Below are 21,526 nucleotides of genomic sequence, written 5' to 3'. Positions count from 1 at the left end.
GGAGCCTTGTAGCAGGTGTGCTTGTCCCATAGCATTTAAGTACTGCATGCCTCATTTCATTCCAGTAATAGTCTCGCAGGACAAAAGCATCTGATCTATTATCCCATTTCACTGTAAATTGCCTCTTCACCCTTTGTGTTTAAAGATGGATACCTTTTTACCAACTTCCTATGAGAATAGGTGTGGGACCTTTTGTAGCTGTTGAGAGACATGGATGCCCCTGACTTGACTGCACCTGGTGCTTACACCTTTTTTTTTGTAGACCCTGGCTGTTGGAACTGCATGAATTTCTAGCACAAACCAAACACTTTCAATTGCATTCATGTCCCAGTCCAACAAAGAACTAAACACGTGTAAATTTAAGTGTGGAGCAGTGGTGAGGACTTCAGTAGGTATGTGAAAAGTTGGGTGCGTTCGTGAGTGTTCCTTAAACATCCTTGTGGAAGAGCCCAAATCTTCAAAAGGAGTAGTTTTTAATTTTCTTCTAGTGGGAGAACAGTCAGGTATTTGCATATGTAAGTAAATGCAGAACTGGTGCCTGAGGCTATGGTTTCACAAGCAGCTGGGCAGACTAAGGGCTTGTTGCTACTAGGAGGAAGATGTTTGCTCAGTCCTGCTCCTCCTGGTTTTGTAGTCTCAGTAGATTTTGAATTCCAGGTCCTTGCTCTTGCTTCTGGCTCAGCCTTAGCCTACTGAACAATCTCATGCAGCGGTGGACTGACATCTGAGTTTTAGCAATGCTTTTTTTTCAAATTATTTGGGAACCTGAGTTACGTCCCTGTGTTGGGAAATAGCAGCTTATCTGCCTAAGCATGTAAGGGCTGTATCCTTGCCATCAAGCTTCTGCTGGAGCATTTTTGCAAACAGGATTGCACTGTGTTAAAGACCTTGGTGTTAACCTCAAAATAAGCTGCTGTTAATACTCACTAATATGAAACTGGCAGGAGTGAATGGAGTTGACTGGGTTTTTTTCCGCCCAGGCTTCAGTACTCTGATTCCTGCATTCACTCTCACACGTTATCTGCATTAGCCTCAAACGTGGAGGTCAGCTTATGATTATGAAAAACCTTTTTTAATGGTGACTTCCAAAGCAAGTATTGGCAGAAGCACTTATCTGCGGGACTTTCCCAGCAGATCATTGGCCACTTTTGGAAAACTGAACACTATGTGGAAAAGTTTTCCTGCGTGATCAATGGGAGAATGTGTTCCTGTGGCTTTTAGCTGCAGCCCCAGTATCTCGCTCGACTGACTCATTGCTTTTATGTTTTGTTCACTTTTCCTGTGTAATGCATGACCTAAATTTCATACCTAACTAGGTATAGAAATCAGTATTTTATTCCCTCAGATCCTGTATCATTGTTTCCTTAAATTATAAGTCATGCTACACTTTAGGTAGTAAGCTATGTTGATTTGTTAGTGTTGGCTCCACTTCAGACTAAGTCAGCAAATACTTTGCTATTAAACCATGTATTTTCTGTGTTCTGTTTCGTTATTTTTAAAAGGAACATATAATTGCTGTTTTGGTAAAATTCTTACCACATTAAGTTTGACTTCTATCAGTCCTGTTATTTTTATGAAAGACTTTGCTATATTAAATGTCAGGCATTGTCCCTGGGGAGCAAAGCTAACCGTTACTGAATCTGGCTTCGCAGATTTACCATTTTCCATCTTGCCTTCCACTGTCTTGCATAGTGGCAGAGCCCCTTCAGGTAGCAGTGGTTGAAGGAGAAACACCACCTATGGAAGTAGCTGCTCCTGGTGATTTTGTTGCATGATTTTTTTTTCTATGTGCTTTTTGATGGATCAAGGGGTTTGGAGAGCTTTCTAGAACTTCTTCTGCTGTCCCGAGAAGATCAATGCCTGTTAGTACATCTCTGATGCTGAGAAGAAAATCACTGTGCTCTGCTGAAAAAAAAGTTATTGTTTGCTGGCAGGCGAAAAGGGAAAAATGTGCTAATGGCTAAACTTCTAGCAATGACTTCTGATACCTTGAGATGTTTGTCAAAGGAGTTGTTTCTCTTCCTGGTTAACTGCTGGGGGTGGAGGGCCTCAGGGTGGCATTCTGTGATCCCTCTGCCTAGCCCTCGTTGGGAAGGGTGCGCTTTTCAGTAGCTGATACCAGTTTTGAAACTGTCTTTATTACTGTGGAGAACGAGGCACAGAAGAATTGGCTGCGCCTCAGTTAGTCATTAGGTAATGTTGACTTTTCTTTGTTATTTTCAGTTATGGCTACGACTTTAATTTGAAATTCAAGTGACAAACTAGGTTTTAATCTGGAAAATCAGAAGTTCATCTGTGAGCCAGATGCTTTGCTATGGAGGGAGCAGACGCAACATTAGAGTTGAGTAAAAATAGTTTTAAGAATCTCTTCTGCACCCATTTGAGCGGTGCATGTTCTAGAGTCATTGAATAAGCCTCCAGGCCACTCTGATGTTAAAAAGAATTTATGAATAATCTAATGAAACTATGGATAGGTGCAGCAAAAGGCTTTCCTTCTCCCTGGCCCTCTACAAAATGCTGTGCTAAGGAAAAGATTAGGTATAGTGAAGAATATTTCTATTGCTTTAACTCTCTGGGGTTGCTGTTGTATTTGATTAGTCTTCATGGACTGTTTCTGCTGATGTTCTCAAATAATTTAAGTTGAAAAATCCAAAGCCTTCTGTTCAAATGTCTGATGCTGTGCCCTCTGAGACCTTGAATGATTCATGATTTTTTTTCTGCATTTATAAAATGTCAGTCCTGTGGTTTGTTATGATACACAGCCTGAACATTTCTGGTTTCCGTGATGCCAGCTTATCCACCTTTACCGTGGACTGTTACTGCTTTAGAAAACAAGCCTTCAACAGTTCTTGAACAGCAGATGCTTATTCTTTAATGGCATCTTGGCTTTCTTTAGAGGTGCTACAGATCCTAAAAGGTCGAAGCAATTTGCTTACCACTTTTCAGAATCTTGCTCTCACTGGAAGGCTGTGTTCTTTATGCAGAATCTAGTGACTACTTAGTAGTTGTGCGTGCTGAGCCCAAACAAGGGATTGCAGTAGTGTTCAGATACGGTGAACGTTCCTCCCAGAATTTACCTGACATTGAGTTTCTCCAGTTGAATTTGGACAAGTCCTTCCTGGGCATCTACTGTTAAGCTTTTGCCAGTGTTTCTCCCAGCTCTCCCAGGACTGTATCTTCTGCAGTTCATAGCTGATGGGTTATTGTTCCTCTGTGTTTTGCTTGGCCTCAAATTAAAAAAAAAAAAAAGGCTGTTACTATTTTGGAAATCAAACTTTGATTTGCAAAACATTTTTCATTATTTTACTTTTCCTAAACAAATCCAAACCTTTGCAGTGTTGGTATGTTTAAGTCAGTGGAAAAAATTATTTAAAATTTGGAATGAAAGCTTTAAGCAGTCAGATTCACTGGTTATAACACCATTCAGCTTGCTAACAAAGCGCTCCATTTGGAACTAATCAGAGCTTTGTGATTTTTCTAGGCCAATTTGAAACTGCTTTGCTTTGATGTGCGACTGAATCAGATAGTATATGAGCTCAGTCAGTCAAGACATATGGGCTAAATTAATCTTTACCAAGTATATAAAAATTAGATCTTTATGGAAAGATTTGGAGGTTATGTATAAACAAAACGCAAATTTTAAACTGCACGCAATGCTTATTGTGAGGATGGTGGAGAGAAGGGAATACAAGATAGGAGGCAATATATTGTAACAAACTGCTTGTTTAGAGAATTTTCTGAAACCGTGTGGCTCTGTTCTTAGGGTTTCAGATACTCTCAAGTGTTTATATTTGCTGATTGTTCTGAATATTTGGAACCTGGTTATTTAGGATAACATAGTCTCGCCTGACTCTCATTTTCTAGCTTGCTCTGTTACTCGGTTGCTCTTCTGCAGTCTCCCGTTGCCAGGAGGATGGTGGTATCATTGCTCAGTCCGCTGGAACTTCTTCTCAGCAGCAGTCCACTGGAGGGAGAGTTTAATGAGCTCCAGGAGAGAGACGGTGGGAGATAAGCTTTGGTAAAGACTGACTTTGGCAAGGAGATTTAAACTATTCCCCACCCTTCCCCCAAGCTGAAAGTTTAATGACTTTCTAATGTGAAAGCTTGATGGGAAGTTTTTGTTATTGGTGGAAAGCTGTGCTGAAGAAACATACAAGTAGACTTTATTTTTGATCAAAAAGTAGACTGAAGAAGCATACAAGTAAACTTTATTTTTGATCAAAAAGTAGACTAACAGTGCTGAAAAGGAAAGCAGGTGCTTGTAATCCTGCTTTCTTCTGACACCCATCTGTCTTTCTGGGTTGATTTCTTTGCACATATAAGCTTTTTCTACGGATGTCAAGTATACCAAGTCTTTCACTTGTGCTGCTGCCTTAAACTGCATATAAACATGTAAACATCAGTCTTAAAATGGAGCTTACAATAGGTAATTGTATAGAGGTAGGGATGTGCTGGTTCTGACTTGCATTGTGTGTTCCAACTGATGTCAATATGTAAGGCTAACGGTAGGGTGAGCGAAGTATTGCTTTAAGCATAAATTGCCCTAACTCATGGCACCGTCTCAAGTAATCAGGATCTGAGTGAGCCTTTTCTCTCACAGGGACCTGTAGTCGCTGGTATTAGTTACCATGAATAAAGGATAGCTTCTTTTGTCATGTCGAGATGCACATTTTCTCCCGTGATTTGTGAAAGGCTAAAATCCACGTTAAATTCTAATTACAACTCTCCATACCCGGACTTCACGTTGATTCAAAATGTGGCAATTGAAATTCAAGTAATGCGTTAGTACGAGTGCTTTTGTTAGTCTTAACTACCTCTTTAACGCACGCTTTCCTCAGTAAGCTACTTAAACCCTTGTGTTCTGTACTGCTAATGTAACTGTTCATCCACTTCTGCTTCTCATTACCTAGAAAACAAGAGAGTAATTGCCTTGCTTATGAGGCAGGCAGTGAATGTTATACTGCAAGTAATAGATGTTTTTATGTGTAGCTCCATAATTGTGACTGCTCTTGTGGACAGCAGCTGAAGTGGGCAGTGTTCAAGCCTGCTTTTTCTAATGACTTAAGCTTGTTTCTGTAGTTTTAAGTAATGGTGAAAATATGTTTTCTTATGCTAAATGCCGTTTAGAAGCTATGTATTAGGCCATGAAGTCTGTTTTGATGATGCAGCCTTCTGCTTGGGCATTTTTAGTGTGCATTTTTTCATTGAAATATGATCATGATAGCAGGCTTTTAAATGGCAAAGACAAGAAAATCAGTTTGTCGCTAAATTGGAATTCATTCCTTGTAATCTGTGTGGAAATACTTTGAAATGCCTTGAGTCTGCATCTGTGTAGACAGGTGACATAAAAATTACATTTTCCAAGAGCCCGTTTCCCCTAGTTTTCTTGTTGAAAAGTTAAGAACTGCAGTGTGGAGAGGTTAAGGGTCTTGCAACAGCTCTGCAATTGACTGCTGTGTGACTATTGTTTAAAAAAGAATTATACTTTTAAGTAGCTTTATAGATTAGCCAAGATAATCTAGATTTGTGAATAGCTGCTGACTAAAACAACTTCCCCGAGCTGTTACTTGTGGAATATCAGTAGTAACACCCCATGGTTTTAAAAGAAGCAACCATTTCCGAACTGCCTTCAAAGTGGTTCTGCTCGCTCCGGAGGAAGGTGTGATGTTTGCGCATTCCCTCAGTTTATTTTACTGGGTTTTTGTGTTTTTTTTTTTTTCCAGGTCACTCCAAGGTCCGAGACCCCCATCAACAGCGTCAGTAACAGTTTGGAAAATGTACTACATACATCAACACATTCCATTGAGGAGTCATTACCCAAGAGGCCTTCGGGGAAACACTCCAAAGGTGTGTCCTTTTCCGCATGCGTACTTCCAATGGGGGAACAAACTCATGTCTCTTGATGGTGATTAGCGTTATTTTAGCTGTGATCGGAGGCTGGAATTTTGTGTCTTGGCTTCTGGGTTGGGTTGAGCAAAGGAAGTCATAGAAGGGGTTTTGTAGGAAGCGTATCAGTGAAAAATGGTCAGCGAGAGACAAGCATGCTTACTCTTGCTGTTGGAAATAAGCAAGAAAGTTCCTTATGAGTTGAAATACCAGCTTAGTTCTCATGAAATATTACACTCTCAAAGAGTGAATATCTCTGACACTCCACCTCTCATCCTTATAGTAGCAGGTTATTTCTTGGATGAAGCATATGGTGTTGAGTGTTGCTTTACTGGGGAGAAGAGAAGGCATTTAAAACAGCAGTTAGGCTTCCACTTCCACCTTTCTCTTGGTTCCCAAGAACGAGTAAGTGAGAAACTGAGGGAAGAGGAGTGGAAGACAGGAGAGAGAGAGAGAGAGCTTGCACCTTTCACAGCACACGTGTGCGCCCTGAATGTTGTTACAAAATAAGTCTTATTTTTGTAACGCTATATTGCATGCTGACCTGGCTACAAACCGGGCTTAGCAAATTTGAGTTAATACGTATGCATTCCATTTCCACACTCCAGGCTGTGATTACAAATATTAAAATGTCTAGGTTAAAATGTGACTAACAGTATTTTTGTTTAATGCATACAAAAAGCACTGTTAAGTGAGGAAAGTCTTTGAACTGTGAGCTGCTATTTGTGTAGAACAGCTTTTGTGAACTCTTTGTGGTGTTAACAAAAATAGCTCTGTATGGCAGACCTAATGCAGGTGAAATCTACCCTCACATTAGCAGCACGAGTATATTGCCTTCAAATGTCATTAAAAGTATTGTCGTGGACCGTATAAATTATTTTTTCATTTGGAACTGGTCTTCAGAGTTCTGTTTCCTTCTCTGCCGCTGGCTTGCTACATAACCTTGGAAATATAGTTTAATACCATGTAAATGGTGATCAAGAATTTCAAAGCACATCTTCACTTGGAGGAACTGATACAGATTGAAGAGGGTTAAAGGTCCCAAGGAAATGTTCTTAGCTTGCCTCCACCAGACCTCCTTTTCTGTGACATACTCAACTATAATCCCAGTAGCTGTAAGTAGCAATAATTTTTTACAGCAGAATAGTGCTGTAAGTAGCTATTTCTCCAGCTGTAAAAGCTATCAGGGTAGAAGAAAATGCAACACTAAGCAGAAACATGGCTAGGTTTGTGGCTTTCATCTGATTAAAAATAGGACAGGGTTCAACACTGTTTTCATTTGTACTCAGTGATTGCTATTCCAGTACCATATATGCCAAGATTAGTCATGGTACGCTGTGAAAATTAATTAGGTTTTCCTCTGATCTGTTTTTCTCTTATAGAATATGTACTTAGTTTTCAGAGAATGTAGCTTTTTAATTTATAGATTGCCTTAGTGGTAGATGGTAAAGGAGTTGTGGAACAAATATAGTTTTCTTTTGAACTGATACTCTGTTTTCTGGTTCACCAGCAGCAAAGATTGTGTTGAGTTCTCCTTGATATATGATGATCTGTCTGGTAGGGAGTTCTGCCTCTGGAGGTTGTAGTACAGCTGAAGGTTATTTGCCAGCCTGGAGCCATCATTGCTCGCTTACAGGCTTCTAATTCTCATAGCAGACAGACACATCTTAATTTAGCAGGACCTGCTAACGTTTTAACCTAGAGCGCATGAAATTCGGTCATGAGTATGGGATGGACATGTTTCTTGACCAGTTGTGTAATTCTTGTGTTGATATTTTCTAGTGAGTCTTGTTTCAGACAGCTTGAGAGGAGAGGATTTCTTCTCACTTGTGGTCAGAAATAGTGAGCTGCCTAAGTTCGTCATTCCTCTCTTGGCAAAGTACTGGAGCTGGAAATGTCTCAGTTAAAAAGGCTGTAGCTGAAACAGAATTAAAATGAGAAAGCTCACGAAAGGTGCAGTATTCATTATGTTTAGTTGGATTAGAGACAGTTTGTATTAATCCAGCGAATGGTTTTAATCCTGATTTGTAGAAATGTCAGTAATATAACATACTCTGTATGTAGTTGAACAGTGAATGGGTTTGTGGTAGGCTTGGACCTGAAAGCTATCAGTGGCTGTATTTTCCCTAATCCACACTTTGAAACTAGCTTTTAGCATAAAATATTTCAAGTTTCTACATGGGAGAGAGAGGAGGAGAGCGGAGTATATTGCTGAATACTCTAACAAACTGTGGTGGAAGTCTGTATGCACTTGTGTTTGCATTAAGTGGTTAGCTGGAAATGTTCATACATGCTTCATGTAGAGACTTGTCACATACATCTGAATAATTTCCCCATCCTATCTGCACAGAATATTGCTGCCTTGGGAAATGAATTTATAAAATGAGTGTCAGTCCGAGAAGCCCGTAAACCTTTCCTTTTATCTTGGAGGCCCAGCTAACTGTGGGAACACTGGCAGGCATTGGGGTACTGGACCCGTGCTGTAATACCCAAGTTGCAGGGAGTGATGACCAGCTGGGGGCAAATCAATATTTTGACGTGCCTATCAATAGTTAGCAAAATTCACCAATTTTTCTATGCTGGTCCTTCAGTCTTAGCTAAAGCCCCTTCTCCCTTCTGCATGTATCAGTGCTGAAGCAGGGTAAACCAGGTGGACGTTTCTGCAACGTAAAGGGCTGTGACACTAGGAAGATCCCGTACCTGTTGACATAAGCCTGTCAGCTGTCTGTGCTTTATCTGGACTTTTCTTTTGTAAAATAAAGTTCAAAGATTCAGCCTATGCAAGTTGAGCAAAAATATGGCATTGACATAGGAGGATGTGGACCTCTTCTGAAGTCTAATAGCTGTAACACGCAGTATAAATTGTGCTTTTTACTCATATTTTTTGATGATTTAGGATTGCTCAAACCTGTTTTCACAGATGTGGAAGTTACTTTAACTGGAGGTAGCTTCAGGAAGTGGAAACTTTCCCTGTTCTCAGGGACTGGCTATGGTGGTTGTGCTTGTAAGCTGCAGACTTATTTACAAGTTTTAAGGTATTGACAGTTCTCACTGGTCAAGGAGAACAGAGGCAACTACAGATAGATTCTTATGTTACATGTAATTGAAATTCCAGGAGGGATGCGTTGCTAGACCTTTCTGTCTCTTTTCCCACTGTTTCTAGATTGTAGTCAGGTTTTAACTATGGTTTTAACACTGATCTGAACAAAATCAAATCAAATGAAGGCTGGGCATTTTTTGCATACTGTGTGAGCTGAGTGCCATGCTTTCTTCCTTGTGTTGCCCTAGGCTTTTTTCTGCAATACTACAAGAATCGAACCAGTGCAAATATAGCTGCAGTGTCAGTGTCAGAAATATTGATTCCAGTTTCCAAGATGACATTTCATGCTTGCAGATGCTTGCCTGATAGGCACGTACTTTAGCAACAGTGCAGCTGTGTAGCGATGGTCCCTTCTATAAGCAGGTTTGTGTTTCCCAGCAGAATGCTAACAAAGTCAGCAAACTTAGCTTGGAGGGATTCTGATAAAGGCACTGAGGCTGGTTGTCTTAAATTTAGGATTTTACCCCATGTTTTCTGGGGAGCCACCTCAGAACCTTTTTCCAGTAGCAAGTGGCCCAGGTGGTTAAAGAAGGTCACTGGTTAAAAATAGTACATTGATTAGCAACTTTTGTTTTGCAGGCAATCCTGTGCTAAGGGAAATTCAGTTTTTATGCCAAAGTCCAGGAGGAGCTCTCTGACCTCCGGGAAGTCCCATTCACAGAGCTAATTCGTAACAGGTCTATGGATGTGGAGTTGTTCTGACCTTGTGTGGCAATTCCCAAAGGGGAGTAGCTATGGTTATCAAAGCTGAATGAAAAATTCAGCTTATTTTGTATTTTTTTTTAAAAAAAGCGACAGGAAGTTCCTGTCCACCAGAGATGTTATTAATTACTCTTACTGTAAGGTTCCAAGCAGAACGATTTGGCCATTAGGTGGATAGCACTGTAAGCAAGTACTACTCTGTACATGTGACATATTTTAGCAATGTGTTAAACATGGTCAGTGACCACAGCATATTTTCCAAAAGCACAGTGGAATAAAGTACATTAGACCAGATGTTGAAGTGCAGAACAAAAGAATCTTTATAATAAAGGCAATGTAAGTTGCAAAACATTACCGTACAAAGACTGTGCAGTCTTCATACTGTAATTTCTCCTAACACTGAGTAAAATTTTGATTTGTCACAGCCTCTCTTTTAAATTTTCTGCAGTGGAAGTTCTGTGTCGGGATTTATAAGACGTTCATTATTGCTTTGAGGCTTTGCAGGTGGCACTTACCACGGTTTTCCTCCATAAAGCCGTCTGGAAGATGGTTTCCTCGACTGAACAAGACTCATTTTCTGCGAAGTGACAAAAATTCCCCTATTCTTGTGTTTCCTGTATATTTATCTTGCCTTTCCGCTGTTGCCACACAAAACCTCAAAATTGTCTCCAAGCCAGTCTGATTTCAAATGAAGCAACTGTTGAAATATGATCCTTATATAGTGAAGCTGAATCACAATTCTTGCAACACATGCATCTAATGATAGGCACAAACTGCTTTCTGTGGACAGAGAGGAGTAAAGCTTTTGGATGTAAAATGAGTGCAGTAGGCTTTATTCTACAATCTGTGCTCCATTTAGTACTCCTGCTGAGCACAGTAGAACTTCGTGCTTAATTGAAGGTATGCTGTTAGTCCACGTACAGGATCCTGCAAAGCCTCAACAGTGTCCCAGGCTAGAATAAATATATAGAATAGCACATGACTTACTGGACAAAAGGAGCTGCAGTCTGTGGACATGAGGAAAAACAAACTTTAGAGAAAATCCGTGGCAGTAATGTATTGATTTAATTTTGGGTTAATATTAGGATGTAAAATATATCCTTGTTTGCAGTAATCCTGTTGACCTCGGGTAGGATATGAGTTGCAGGTAGGTTAAGCTGCTTGTTGTCTGCAGCAAGCTTGGGTACCTAAATTGTTTCATTACAATAGTGAGCAGAAGCGTGTGGGGTAAGCGATCCAGAACTTCTAACCACTATTTTTCCTACCCAGTTTATTTTCCTTGACAAAATGTATTTGTATGGTCTTGCACCCTTTTTTGTCTCCCACTTCCTTGACTCATCCTTTTTCCACAAGAAACTAGGCTGCAGGAGCTCTTGGTTAATGGCAATCAACAGTCTTCTCCTCCTGAAATGTTTGACACCAGTTGTTCAGCCTATTGAAGGCAGGGAGAAAATACAGGGGGAGAAAAAGCTCTGAAATCCTTTTGGTTCAGGGTCGAGACTGCATAGTGCCTTGTTCTGCATCAGTTGTGTAGCTGGATTATTCTATTTTTAAGTAAATACATCATCTCCAACAATATTGGGTCAACTACTGTTAGGGTAGGGCTTAAAGAAATATTTAGGCTATGATAATCCTTCAGGAAAAATCTCCCTCTGCCAACTGTATATAATTTTTCAGCTGTTTGTGTATGTCTTCGTTCATTTTCTCTCTGAAGTAGAACTCCACTTCTAAACTTCAGCGATGTAGGTTGTTAGATCACACACAAGGCATTGCATTCCTGACTTACTGTCTCTAATATACTAGTTGTTTTATGAGTTTCAAGTATTTAGAGTTAATTCTAGCAATCAACTCCAAGGATTAGTGTACTTCAAAAAAATGTTTTGATGTTGCATATTTTCCCCTGTGCTAGAAGATTATTGTATATTAAGAAATTTCTTGAAGCCTGTATGCTGCATAAACCATGCAGCTTGGTCTTCTGGAGTTGGAGTTCAGTTAAGGTTGGAGGTTTAATTTTGCAATAAAGACAATACTCAGGAGGGTGTTTTAAGCTAGTTTTAAAAAGAATTCAAAAGCATTGCATTTCATCTCAAGTTTTTACTGATCGTGCAGTTGTACTCCATGCTTACGTAGGCAGGCATAGAAGCCCATTTGATGTCCCCAAGCCAGAGGCCAGGGTCAGTAGCTCACCCTCGGGCTGTGACAAGAGCTGGGAGTAGAGTTCCACACCCGCAGCTGCACTTGGACTCTGGCAAGTTTATGTGGTTAATTGTTAAAAAGTTAACTTTTGTACTCTCTAGAGGTTGGAGTCAGTATTTCTTTGTCATCCTTGTTACCATCTTTTCTGCATAACAAGACTTGTCAGGAGAGATCTGGCATTGCTATGCCAAGATAGAACGGGAGAGGAGGTGAGAGTAGCATGGGGACTCTTCTAACTGAATGAAAAGTAGGCTTCTGATCTGCCTACTCATGCATTAATTGTCATAACCTTTTTGTGCAAATACTTAAAGGTGCTTTTTACTGAAGTTTGTAATTCATGGCCTAGATTCCTTCATGAGGGCAGCCCTTTGTTGTTTACAGGCTCTTCACATGAAGACTAAAAGGTTTACCCCTTGGCCAAGAGCTGCAGTGAGTTGGCTTCAGTGGAAAGTCATGCTGTATATATTTACCCATGGCTCTTGATTGACTTCGTATAACATTTCCTATGAGCAGTTTTAATTGTGTATGCCTCGTTCACATAGTCACCTAAAATGATGCTTATATCAAGCATATATGAAGGGTGTTACCTTGAATCTGGGGTGTTACCTCGAATCTGCTGAGTGGTTCTTTTTCTTTAGTCTTGTTTGGGCTTCTTGCTTGTCTTTCCTCACTAAAGGTGATGGAATCACTCTGCTTGGGCAGCTCTGTCAGTCCCTACCTTATTAACTGTTGAGCCTGTTGATTAAATTAGTTCAAATTTGACAGAGGTATTTGTAGTGTTTATTTACAGTAATGTGTGGATAGAAGAGACTCATTCATGCTTCCATCAAGAGGGAGAGGTAAGAACAGTTCAGCCTTTATCCTGTTTTGTCTGCCCAGCCACTCATTGTGTTTGTTTTTTTTCTGGACTAGAGGCAACATGTGCTGCTTGTTGCCCGGTTGGCAGCTCTAAAAGTCCTGTGCACATCACTGTAGGCATGCAAGACTGAACGGGCATCCTGCAGAGGTAAATGGGTGTGCGAGAGAGGCAGGCGTCTTGCCATGGGAAGTGTGCCTAGGGAAGGAAGGTCGCTAGTTCTGTGCGTAAGTTAGGGGAATATGTGGAAAATCTGGAAGAATTTAAGGTAGGTGTGGTAGATATGGAAAGCAGTATTGTTGTAGGTCTGTCGTAGGGGATATGGGGCTGGAGTCTCTGCAGAAGAGACATACAGCATAGCTCCACAGGAAAGAGGCTTCATTTTGCTCGTTACTAATTAATCTTGCTTTTATTTATTCTTATGTTATATAAAGACTTCTGAATTTGTGTACTGGGCAATATAATTTTCTTACTAAACATTAGAAAATGACCAGCTTTCTGTTAAAGTAAGGTTGGACAATGAAGCGCTTCATTTTGAGTACTCTGAAGCCTGTTCAATTTGGTTTTAGTGGCAGTTGGATGATACTTCTGCTAATAATGAATTAGAAGCAAGCCACTCTGAAAAAGAAAAATATAAGAATAGTATGCTGGTAAATTCAGCCGTGCCAAGGAGTTTACCTTGCTGTAATGCATTCCTCAGATTCCTGATCTTAGACAATGACAATGTAGTTGTCAATGTCTAATGTGAGATGATGAATTCATATTTAATACTATTTGCCTTTTTCCATGGCTTTCAGAAGCACAGGAGGCAACACTGAAGCATGCACATTTCTAGAAGGACTCTGTTGTATTGCCAGTTCATGTCTATGAAGTTCTGGAAGTGCCTGCTGTGGCACATTAGATGTTAATGCAGATGAAATTAATAGCCATTACCTCAACAGCTATGGAAGCAATAGCATGACCTTCTGCCAGTAATGGAAACAACATAAGCAACTTGAGCTTTTACTTAAAATTGTGTTAAATGAGCAAAACGAGTTTTTCCTCAGATCTTTAGGTAATGGCTTAATGCAGTGCATCTTCTGAAACAAATATGGCAGAGTCAGAATAAAATGAGTTGTGAAAACTTTATCTGGTGTGCATCTTGGCGGAACTAATGCTTAAACCTGCCTTTCTACTGAAAATCCTTTATAAAGGCAGGGGGTGGGGGGAGAGGAAATTTGAAATTTAAAAATTTATTGAAGGATAGAAAACATGTCATGCAGGACTGCAAGGAAAAAAACCAACAGTAAACATTACTGGCTGATCCTTGCCTCCTGGCAATTCCTGCTGCAGCCTGATGGCAAATAGCTCCCTAGGACTGGACATTTCTGTGTCTGCTGCTCGAAGACTGAGTAAGGGACGTCTGAGATGTTCAGAAATGCTCAGCTGTTCATTGCATCTCTTTAGAACTTAACACCCGTTAACATCTGGAAATGTCTGTTTTGAAATAACCCGTTTCACTGCCATGTTAAACAGAGGGATGCAAGAATTTAAAATAAATGGCTTGCTTATCCTATCTAGGCTTACATTTTCCCTAAAGTAAATTGGACAAAAAAATACCACTTTAAAGAAGAAAATAGGAGTGATTCACATGTATTCCTAGAAAACCATAATGTCCTTGCCCATTTTTTTCCACATACTGTCACAAGTGTACTAATGACTAAATGGCAGTTTTCTTGTGTATGGCATGCTTAAGAAGCTTTTATAGCTGGTTAGTTGTTAGCTGGTAGATGTTCTTTCCTTTCCCTTATCAGTTTATTGTTAAATCCCTCATTTTCCAAAGCACAGTTTTTGTTTTCCTATACCTTTACATTTAGATTAATTCTTTTCTCCAAAAGGTGGCTCCCTGAGGGCAACAGGCTTCAAGTACAAGAATTTTCTCAATAGATAGCTGGAGTTTTTACAGGTAGTTGCATACACAAGTTAGAAGTGTTGTCATCCCTCACAGATTTTTGGGTCCAGATCTGAAAATTCATGAGAACTTAAGGTAAATCTTGGGTTTCTTGCTTGACTTTTGATGTCAGCATTAGGATTCTCACATTGGGGCTTTTCTCTGCAGACATGGGAGGCTGGCAATTTTTGAAAGAATCAGACTACAGTAGGGAAAAGATACCAGACACTGTAGGACTTGAGATAACATTGGAGAAATTGGTGATATTGGGATTGGAAACAAGAAATTCCAGTTTCAAGCAGGGCAGTAAGTCACAGGAGGAGATGCGTTATCCTTAGTCCTGAGCACTGACATGACGTATTGGTCTGGTTTGAAAATGGGGAAGTGGGTGGAGAAGAAGGATGAGAACATGTCACCAAAAAAGTTGTTTACTTTGCCAGCAATTTTCTTTGTTTCCCCTACTACTACAGCAAACATTTTTTTGTTTTGTTTTTACTCTGCTTCCCTTCTTTCTAATCTGGAAGTGACCTCATTTAGTAAATGACAACACTTTATTTCCATGGAAGTGATCGTGATTTCTCACATTCAGTATCTGGCACAAGGGAACAGATGGACTGCAAAGAAGAAACCACGAACGTAATAATACTTGCGCTAGTGAGAGAGACCTTTTGCAAATGGTAACTCCTGAGTCCAGCTGCAGGACATGTGCAGTTAGAGGGGAGGAAATTGGTTGTGTTTTTTAAACAGTGTTCTCCTGCACTTTGCCTACCGCCTGATGCCAGCCTTGATTCACAGGTCAGAAGACAGTGGGTGTGTTTGGTTTTTTTTTTTAAACTGCAGATTCAAACTTGGAAGGAATTGGTGCCTTGTGTCCTTTGGGGATCTCTGTGCAAGAGCGACTGACTCTTGTGTGGTAGACATGGCTTTGCTTGTGATTGACTGTAGAGTCTTGTTTACGTATCCATGAAGAGAGGGTGGTTCTTGCTTCCCATCAGGGCTGGCTTAATGTTTGTATAGCGTTCTGAGAGAAAACTCAGGTTTATGTCAAAATGTTTGGGATTTTTCTAACTGGTGGTCAGAAGGGCTCTTTGGACACTCTTTGTAGACAAAAGCAAGTTCCTCCTCTTTGTTTCGCTCAAATAGTTAGATATTATTTCTTAAATTATATGTGCCTTCACTAACTTCTATCACCTTTTGCTAATAACCAAACGAAAATGGTGCTATTGACACTGGGTTCATTGTAAATAGAATCAAAATGAAGAAAGAATGAAGCTGAGAACTGTCAAAGCAGTGAAATTCTGTGTATTAATTCAATCCTATTTGGGGTTGTTTAAAGAAAGTTGGATTCTTCTGTTTAATGCAGGCTTATTGTAGTTTTCATAGAATACATCTGTTGAAAAATGCCACAGTGGAGCCAGATACTGAGACCTGGATTAAGAGATTTGACAGCTGTATGGGTAATGAAAGCATCTAGAGTTGTTCGTGGGTCGACGCTAAGAAGTTGAGAATAAAATCTCATTTGGGGATTGCAGATAGGGGAAATTGGGAGACATTGAAGGGGTCATACTGCCCCAAACCTGCGTATGGCAGGGTTATCTTGTCCTTTCCTTAAGCATTTGATGCTCGTGCTGTCAGACGTGTTCCTGCAGTAGAGGAATTGTGGCTCTGATCCATATGGTATATCTGTTACTGTGTGCCATGCCAGGAGAGGAGGAGACAAATACTCAACTTTGGCATTGTTGAGGTGCTTTGTCAGATTTCATTTCTAATTTCATTTTCTCTTGCTTTTTCATGCTGGAAAGTCATAGGCTGTAATTATGCAAAGCAACGGTTTTGATTAAATTTTTTCTCAGGTGCGTGGAAATGCTAAGCTAAAAGGTTAATGTTTCATTTGCTTTCTGACTTGTGTCTTTTATCTCCCTGGAAAAAAAAAAAGCGGTGGACTTGCTGCATTACTTCACTGCCTGGAGTGGATGCATTTCATCAGCGTATGGTGCGGATGCTATTTTTAACAGTAACTCAAAGGGGTAGCCCTGCTAAAATTACATCATTAATATACACAGCTGAAAGGAAATGGCATAAAACACAACAGTGCCTTAGGAGATTCTCTCTATTGTGTGTTCCGCTTCTGGCGATGAATTATTCAATGTGTATCCTTCAAGCAGAGGTACCGCTGGACCACCGTATTTGCAAAGCATTCAGACTTTGTTTTCTTGTAAACAGTTCTGTGGAAGAGTGTAATAAGTGAACTTTGTCTGCAAAACCAGTAGGTATGAAATTGGTATTAGTAGCTTGGGAGCTCAAAGTTTGTGTTCCTTCCTGTCCCTGTTATTGCATAGTTCAGGGATTTGCTAGATATTCTGCTACTGCAAAAGTGTTTTTGCTTTATTCTGTACTACGTACGGAGGAATCTAGTGGCAAGTGTGGAGAGTCAAAGCTTCCAGACTTTGAGGTTTTTAGCGGTTGGGGTTTTGGTTTTGTTTCTGTTCTTTTTACTTGAGTTCCTGGGCTTTCTCACTGCCTTGGCAAATAGTCATAAAATCTACTTTGGTCTTCTCTTCCCTTTTGTATTTGCTTCATAGATGTGTTACAGAAACAGTTGTCTAATAGTTGTACAGTATCTCCAAATAAGCTTAAATGCTGCATTAGAACTTTTTTCTGTCTCTTTGAATTACTGGTCCAATCTTGTCTGGGATCCAGAATGAAGAAACAATGATTTATACACAAGTATAAAAGGGAACAGGAATATTAAAGCCTGAGACCAGAGACCTGAAAATGTAGAAGGACATAATTGCCAACAAAAGGAGAACCTCACAGAAGTGGTTGTGCAGAGGGATATTTGTTTCTCACTGAACTAAGCACTTGAATGCATTTGTGGCTCTTGGCAAGACTGTATGTACTCAAGGTTTTGCCTATTCTAGATTAGTCCCTTAGTCTGGTGTTTTTGCATCATATGCTAACAGAATATTTTTTTCGTTGCTAACAAGGTTTTCCTGCTGTAATTCTTTAGGAAAAAAAATTGAAGCCGATGTAAAATTACTTTGTCCTTGCTGCTCATGGTTGCTTGTTATTGCAGCCTTAGTCATGAGCTTCAAGATGCTGATACTGTTCTCAAAAATGCAGAAAACAGCACGTGCTTATTTACATGAGCATTAAACTATGCTGGTCTGCAGTAGCTGTCTTTCAAATAAGACGAGCTGCGCGCATTCGTGTGCCTTTGAGGTTTGGAATGCACATTTCTGCTGTATTTTTGCTTCAGAGTTGGAAACTCTTAACTCTTTTAGGTAGCTGAAGAAATCCTGTGGCCAAGGCTGGAGCAGCCGGCCATCTGATCTCAGCGCGCTGGTGTTTTATCACCAGATTGCCCTTCAAGCCAGGGCATGCTGGCTGAGCAGCTGCCGCGGTATAATCTCACTGACAGGGGTCCATCTATGCCGATATATGGTTACACGCTGCAGCCCACAATCTGTATTTGGCTGTGCTGTAGGAGAAAACAAAAATATAAAACCCCATATGTTTATATAATATGTATAATACATAGACATGTAATGTTCAGGTCCTGACTTAATGGCTTCTAAGCTTAAAGTGTTGCTGGGCAAATCCTCATCGGATGCAATTGTGGCTGATTACAACTGTAATTGTTTTTATGCAGTGGGGACTGGGTCTTTTTAATAAAGAGTAACAGTGGATTATAGTTATCTAAGCGGGACCTAGAAGACATAAATGGATAAAATCTTGTGTGATGAAGGAAAACTAATGGGTAGTAGCAAGCAAAAACTAATGGCAACCTTAACTCAGTTCCCATTTTCCTCATCCCTCCAAAAAAGGTGGTTTATTGTTAGTTCAAACTGCACTCAAAGGTGGCATCTTGCATTATTTCACTGGTGGGTCTGGTGTCTTGCTGTGAGACTGGATTTGTCCGTCCGTATTTAGGACATTGCTCAAAACTTCAAAGCAAATGCCAGCGCGGATTCCCAGCTGGGGTGACTACCTGCATGCCTCACATTTTCCCCATCTGGTTTCCTTTCAGGGTGCATCGGCGAGGTTCGTGTTCCCTTTCTAAGCTCAGGGCATGTGTCTGCTCCGTGCAGATGTCCCGACTTCAAAGGCTTCAGCTGCGTTGGGTTTGTTTCCTCCGGTGATGTTGGGGATTTAGTGAAGCCTGGGTTTTCTGGGGTTTGGTACACTTCAGCACAAAAACTGTGATTGGGGAAAGGGCCTACACTGCCAAGAGTGTTTTCCATGGAAAACTGACTTTGCATTTTTAGTTTTGTAGGCGAATATAGCATTCGGATTAGAACTAATCATCTGGCTCGCCTTGGGTTTGCGGGGGTTCAGCAAATTATGTGCCAGAGAAAATCCTTTCTAGAGAAGCATAAGACTTCTCTAGGATGAGCTAACCTTCTCTTAAAAATAAGAAACAAAGCCAAGATTTTGTTTAAAAGTGGTCTAAGAACAGAAAATAAAATAATCACTTGATCAGATAAAACTAGACTAAATATACAACTGCATGTTACTTAACCAGTAAATAGAAGTATTTATATACAAAGTGGAACATCTCTCTTGATTGCAGAGATAATTTTACTAGCATGGACTGTGTAATTAGATATGGGCAGCCTGCTTATTTTAATTGCCTATACAAGAATGTATGTGCGTGGTTACTGAAGCTGCTTTCAAATGGAGCATTTGGGCTCATGGTCACTTTTGCAGGAGTACTTTTCAAAATGAGCTGCACATTCCTCCGAGAAGTCTACTCTTGTTAAATCGGAGAAGGAAGATGAGTCATTGGGCCAGATTTCTAAGCAAATTAAGTACACAGCTGCATTCGTAACTTAGACATGCTTTTCTCAGTTGTATGAAAATAGTTAATTAGCTACAGTTAGATGTAGCATTAGCCAGCTTGGGGAATTAGGCAGTAAATATATTTTACAAATTAAATTCTGAAGTCCTTTAAAAAACAAGCAGTCCCCCAGCCCCCAAGCAGCAAAATGTGAGCACACGCTTAATCTCAAGCACTGTGACGAGCGTCTCTGAATTTGTTGTAGGATACCTTTAAGCCTTCAGTGTCTCAAGTGTTTGCCTAAAATCGTGCTTCAAAATGCCAAAGGGTTTCCATGGTATTAAAAAAACATAGTTAAGGATTCCTTTTTGGCTGTGTTCTGCCTGACATTATAGAGAGATACACCTTCGCTTGATTAGAGCGACTTGAATTAAGGAATCTATTTTACCTGTTGCTCAGTTGTCCCTAACTAATGTCAAACTCTCGCAGCCTTTCTTGGCTCTGTATCATAGTTCTCGTTCTGCCCAGAGCATTATTATATATATTTCAACAGCATATCCTTGGTAAGTATATGTTTCAAGGCACAGCACCTGTTTAGTGACATGTGTTGGTGCTCAGATTTAGTAAGGCAGCAGAGCTGTTACACAAATATGTCCAATACAGCAGCCCTTTCTGGATAATTTATTCTGTAAAAGCTTTTTCTGGCATTAGAAAAGAAAAAAGGCAGCTTGTAAGGCGGTTGTCTATTCAGTGGCAATGGCAGGCGGTTCAGCAGTAACGCAAAAGTTAGTACTCTTGGCCTGAAGTATTTGGTAAGAAAAACCTTCAAAATAGTGTTTGAAGCTGTATCTTGATTTTGAAAGCAGCTGACTGATTCTTCTGGGTTTTACGTTTTCCTGTCCAGATGGGAGTCTTCTCCAGCCTTCGGTGCAGACAGCTTTTTGTTTTATTTAAGCTTTTGAATCCAATGAAGTTGCGAAACCATTCTTTAGGTTGATTGGCTTTTGTGGTTAGCTAAAGTGCTGACAGTATCATCCAGTATTACTCAAAACAATGTATGAAATCAATTAAAATCTTAAAAGCTAAGATATACAGATATTTTTTTAATACGTCTTTTTTGTAGAAACATAAGAAGGTCATTTAGTTGGCAAGTTAAATAAGCCAAACTGAGGAAATAGGAGGAACATGAAAACTACTCGTTTGATCGGGGGCGAGCGATACAATCCCAGCGTATTATTGCTTCCTATACGCTGCCAAAAGTAAGCTAATGTCCTCGATTTTTAGAAAAGCTGTGTAATGATTTCCTGTGGAATACTGCAGTTCATAGTCTTCAGTCTTCTAAATTAAAGTAGGATTAACTTGTGACTTAAACTCATGTTGTAAGTATGTGTTGGTTTTGATCTGCAATATTCTCTATATTGGAAGAACCCTTATTTCTTACAAAGAAAAATGACAGTTCTAAGAGCTTTTCTTCTGCTAATGTTGCTGCTAACAGAAATTTTGCATTATGTCCACGAAGCTTTAATTTCCAGTGTCTTCCTGTGTGTTTTTGTAGGGGCAACAGCCAGCCAGAAGATTTTCTTGCGAACTAGTAAAACTGTTCTGTTTGGTTATGAGTTTTTTCCTAGCTGCAGCTTCCTTTTTAAGCAGACGCCATGGAAAAGCTGCTGTCTGCTCTTCTACTTTTAGTCTTAAGAGATACCAGCAGAAAACCAGATGCTGGACCCTGTTACGAGGCTGAACTGGGTCCTAACAAGTCCAACATACCTTAAACTTGAGTTCTGTTTTCTCCATTTTTCTCCACAAAACCATCTGTCTCATGAAAAGAAGCCGATCAACTTAGTATTGACTTTTAAGGAACCACAAATTGTTAATCTTAAGAAAAGTAAAGGCCAAAAAGTGGAAATGCGGGGAGCAGCACGTGATGGACGTGCTCAATAACTGCTAGCCAGTAGTTCTTGGGTCACGTACGATGACAGACCCTGCTTCATCAGCTTCGGTCACAGGACCGGGGGAGAAGTAGAGGCCCCTTTTTGTCCTCTGCTAAATTTTCCCTCCTTTGTTTTCCTAAATGAA

The 21,526-nt window shown here is 40.1% G+C and overlaps 1 protein-coding gene across 1 annotated transcript in view; it reads left to right on the top strand.

The window, feature by feature from the left end:
- ZCCHC14 (zinc finger CCHC-type containing 14) overlaps window positions 1-21,526 on the top strand; it is a 55,021-nt gene that overhangs the window by 8,414 nt on the left and 25,081 nt on the right. The window contains exon 2 of the mRNA XM_082320235.1: window positions 5,724-5,847. Within this exon, the coding sequence (XP_082176361.1) occupies window positions 5,724-5,847 (124 nt within the window). The remainder of the gene's footprint in view (window positions 1-5,723; window positions 5,848-21,526) is intronic.

This window comes from Platalea leucorodia (genome assembly GCF_965183815.1).
Source record: "Platalea leucorodia genome assembly, chromosome: 8".
Classification (NCBI taxonomy): domain Eukaryota; kingdom Metazoa; phylum Chordata; class Aves; order Pelecaniformes; family Threskiornithidae; genus Platalea; species Platalea leucorodia.
Note: the sequence above shows the minus strand (reverse complement) of the source record. Positions and strands in the feature narration are given on the sequence as shown.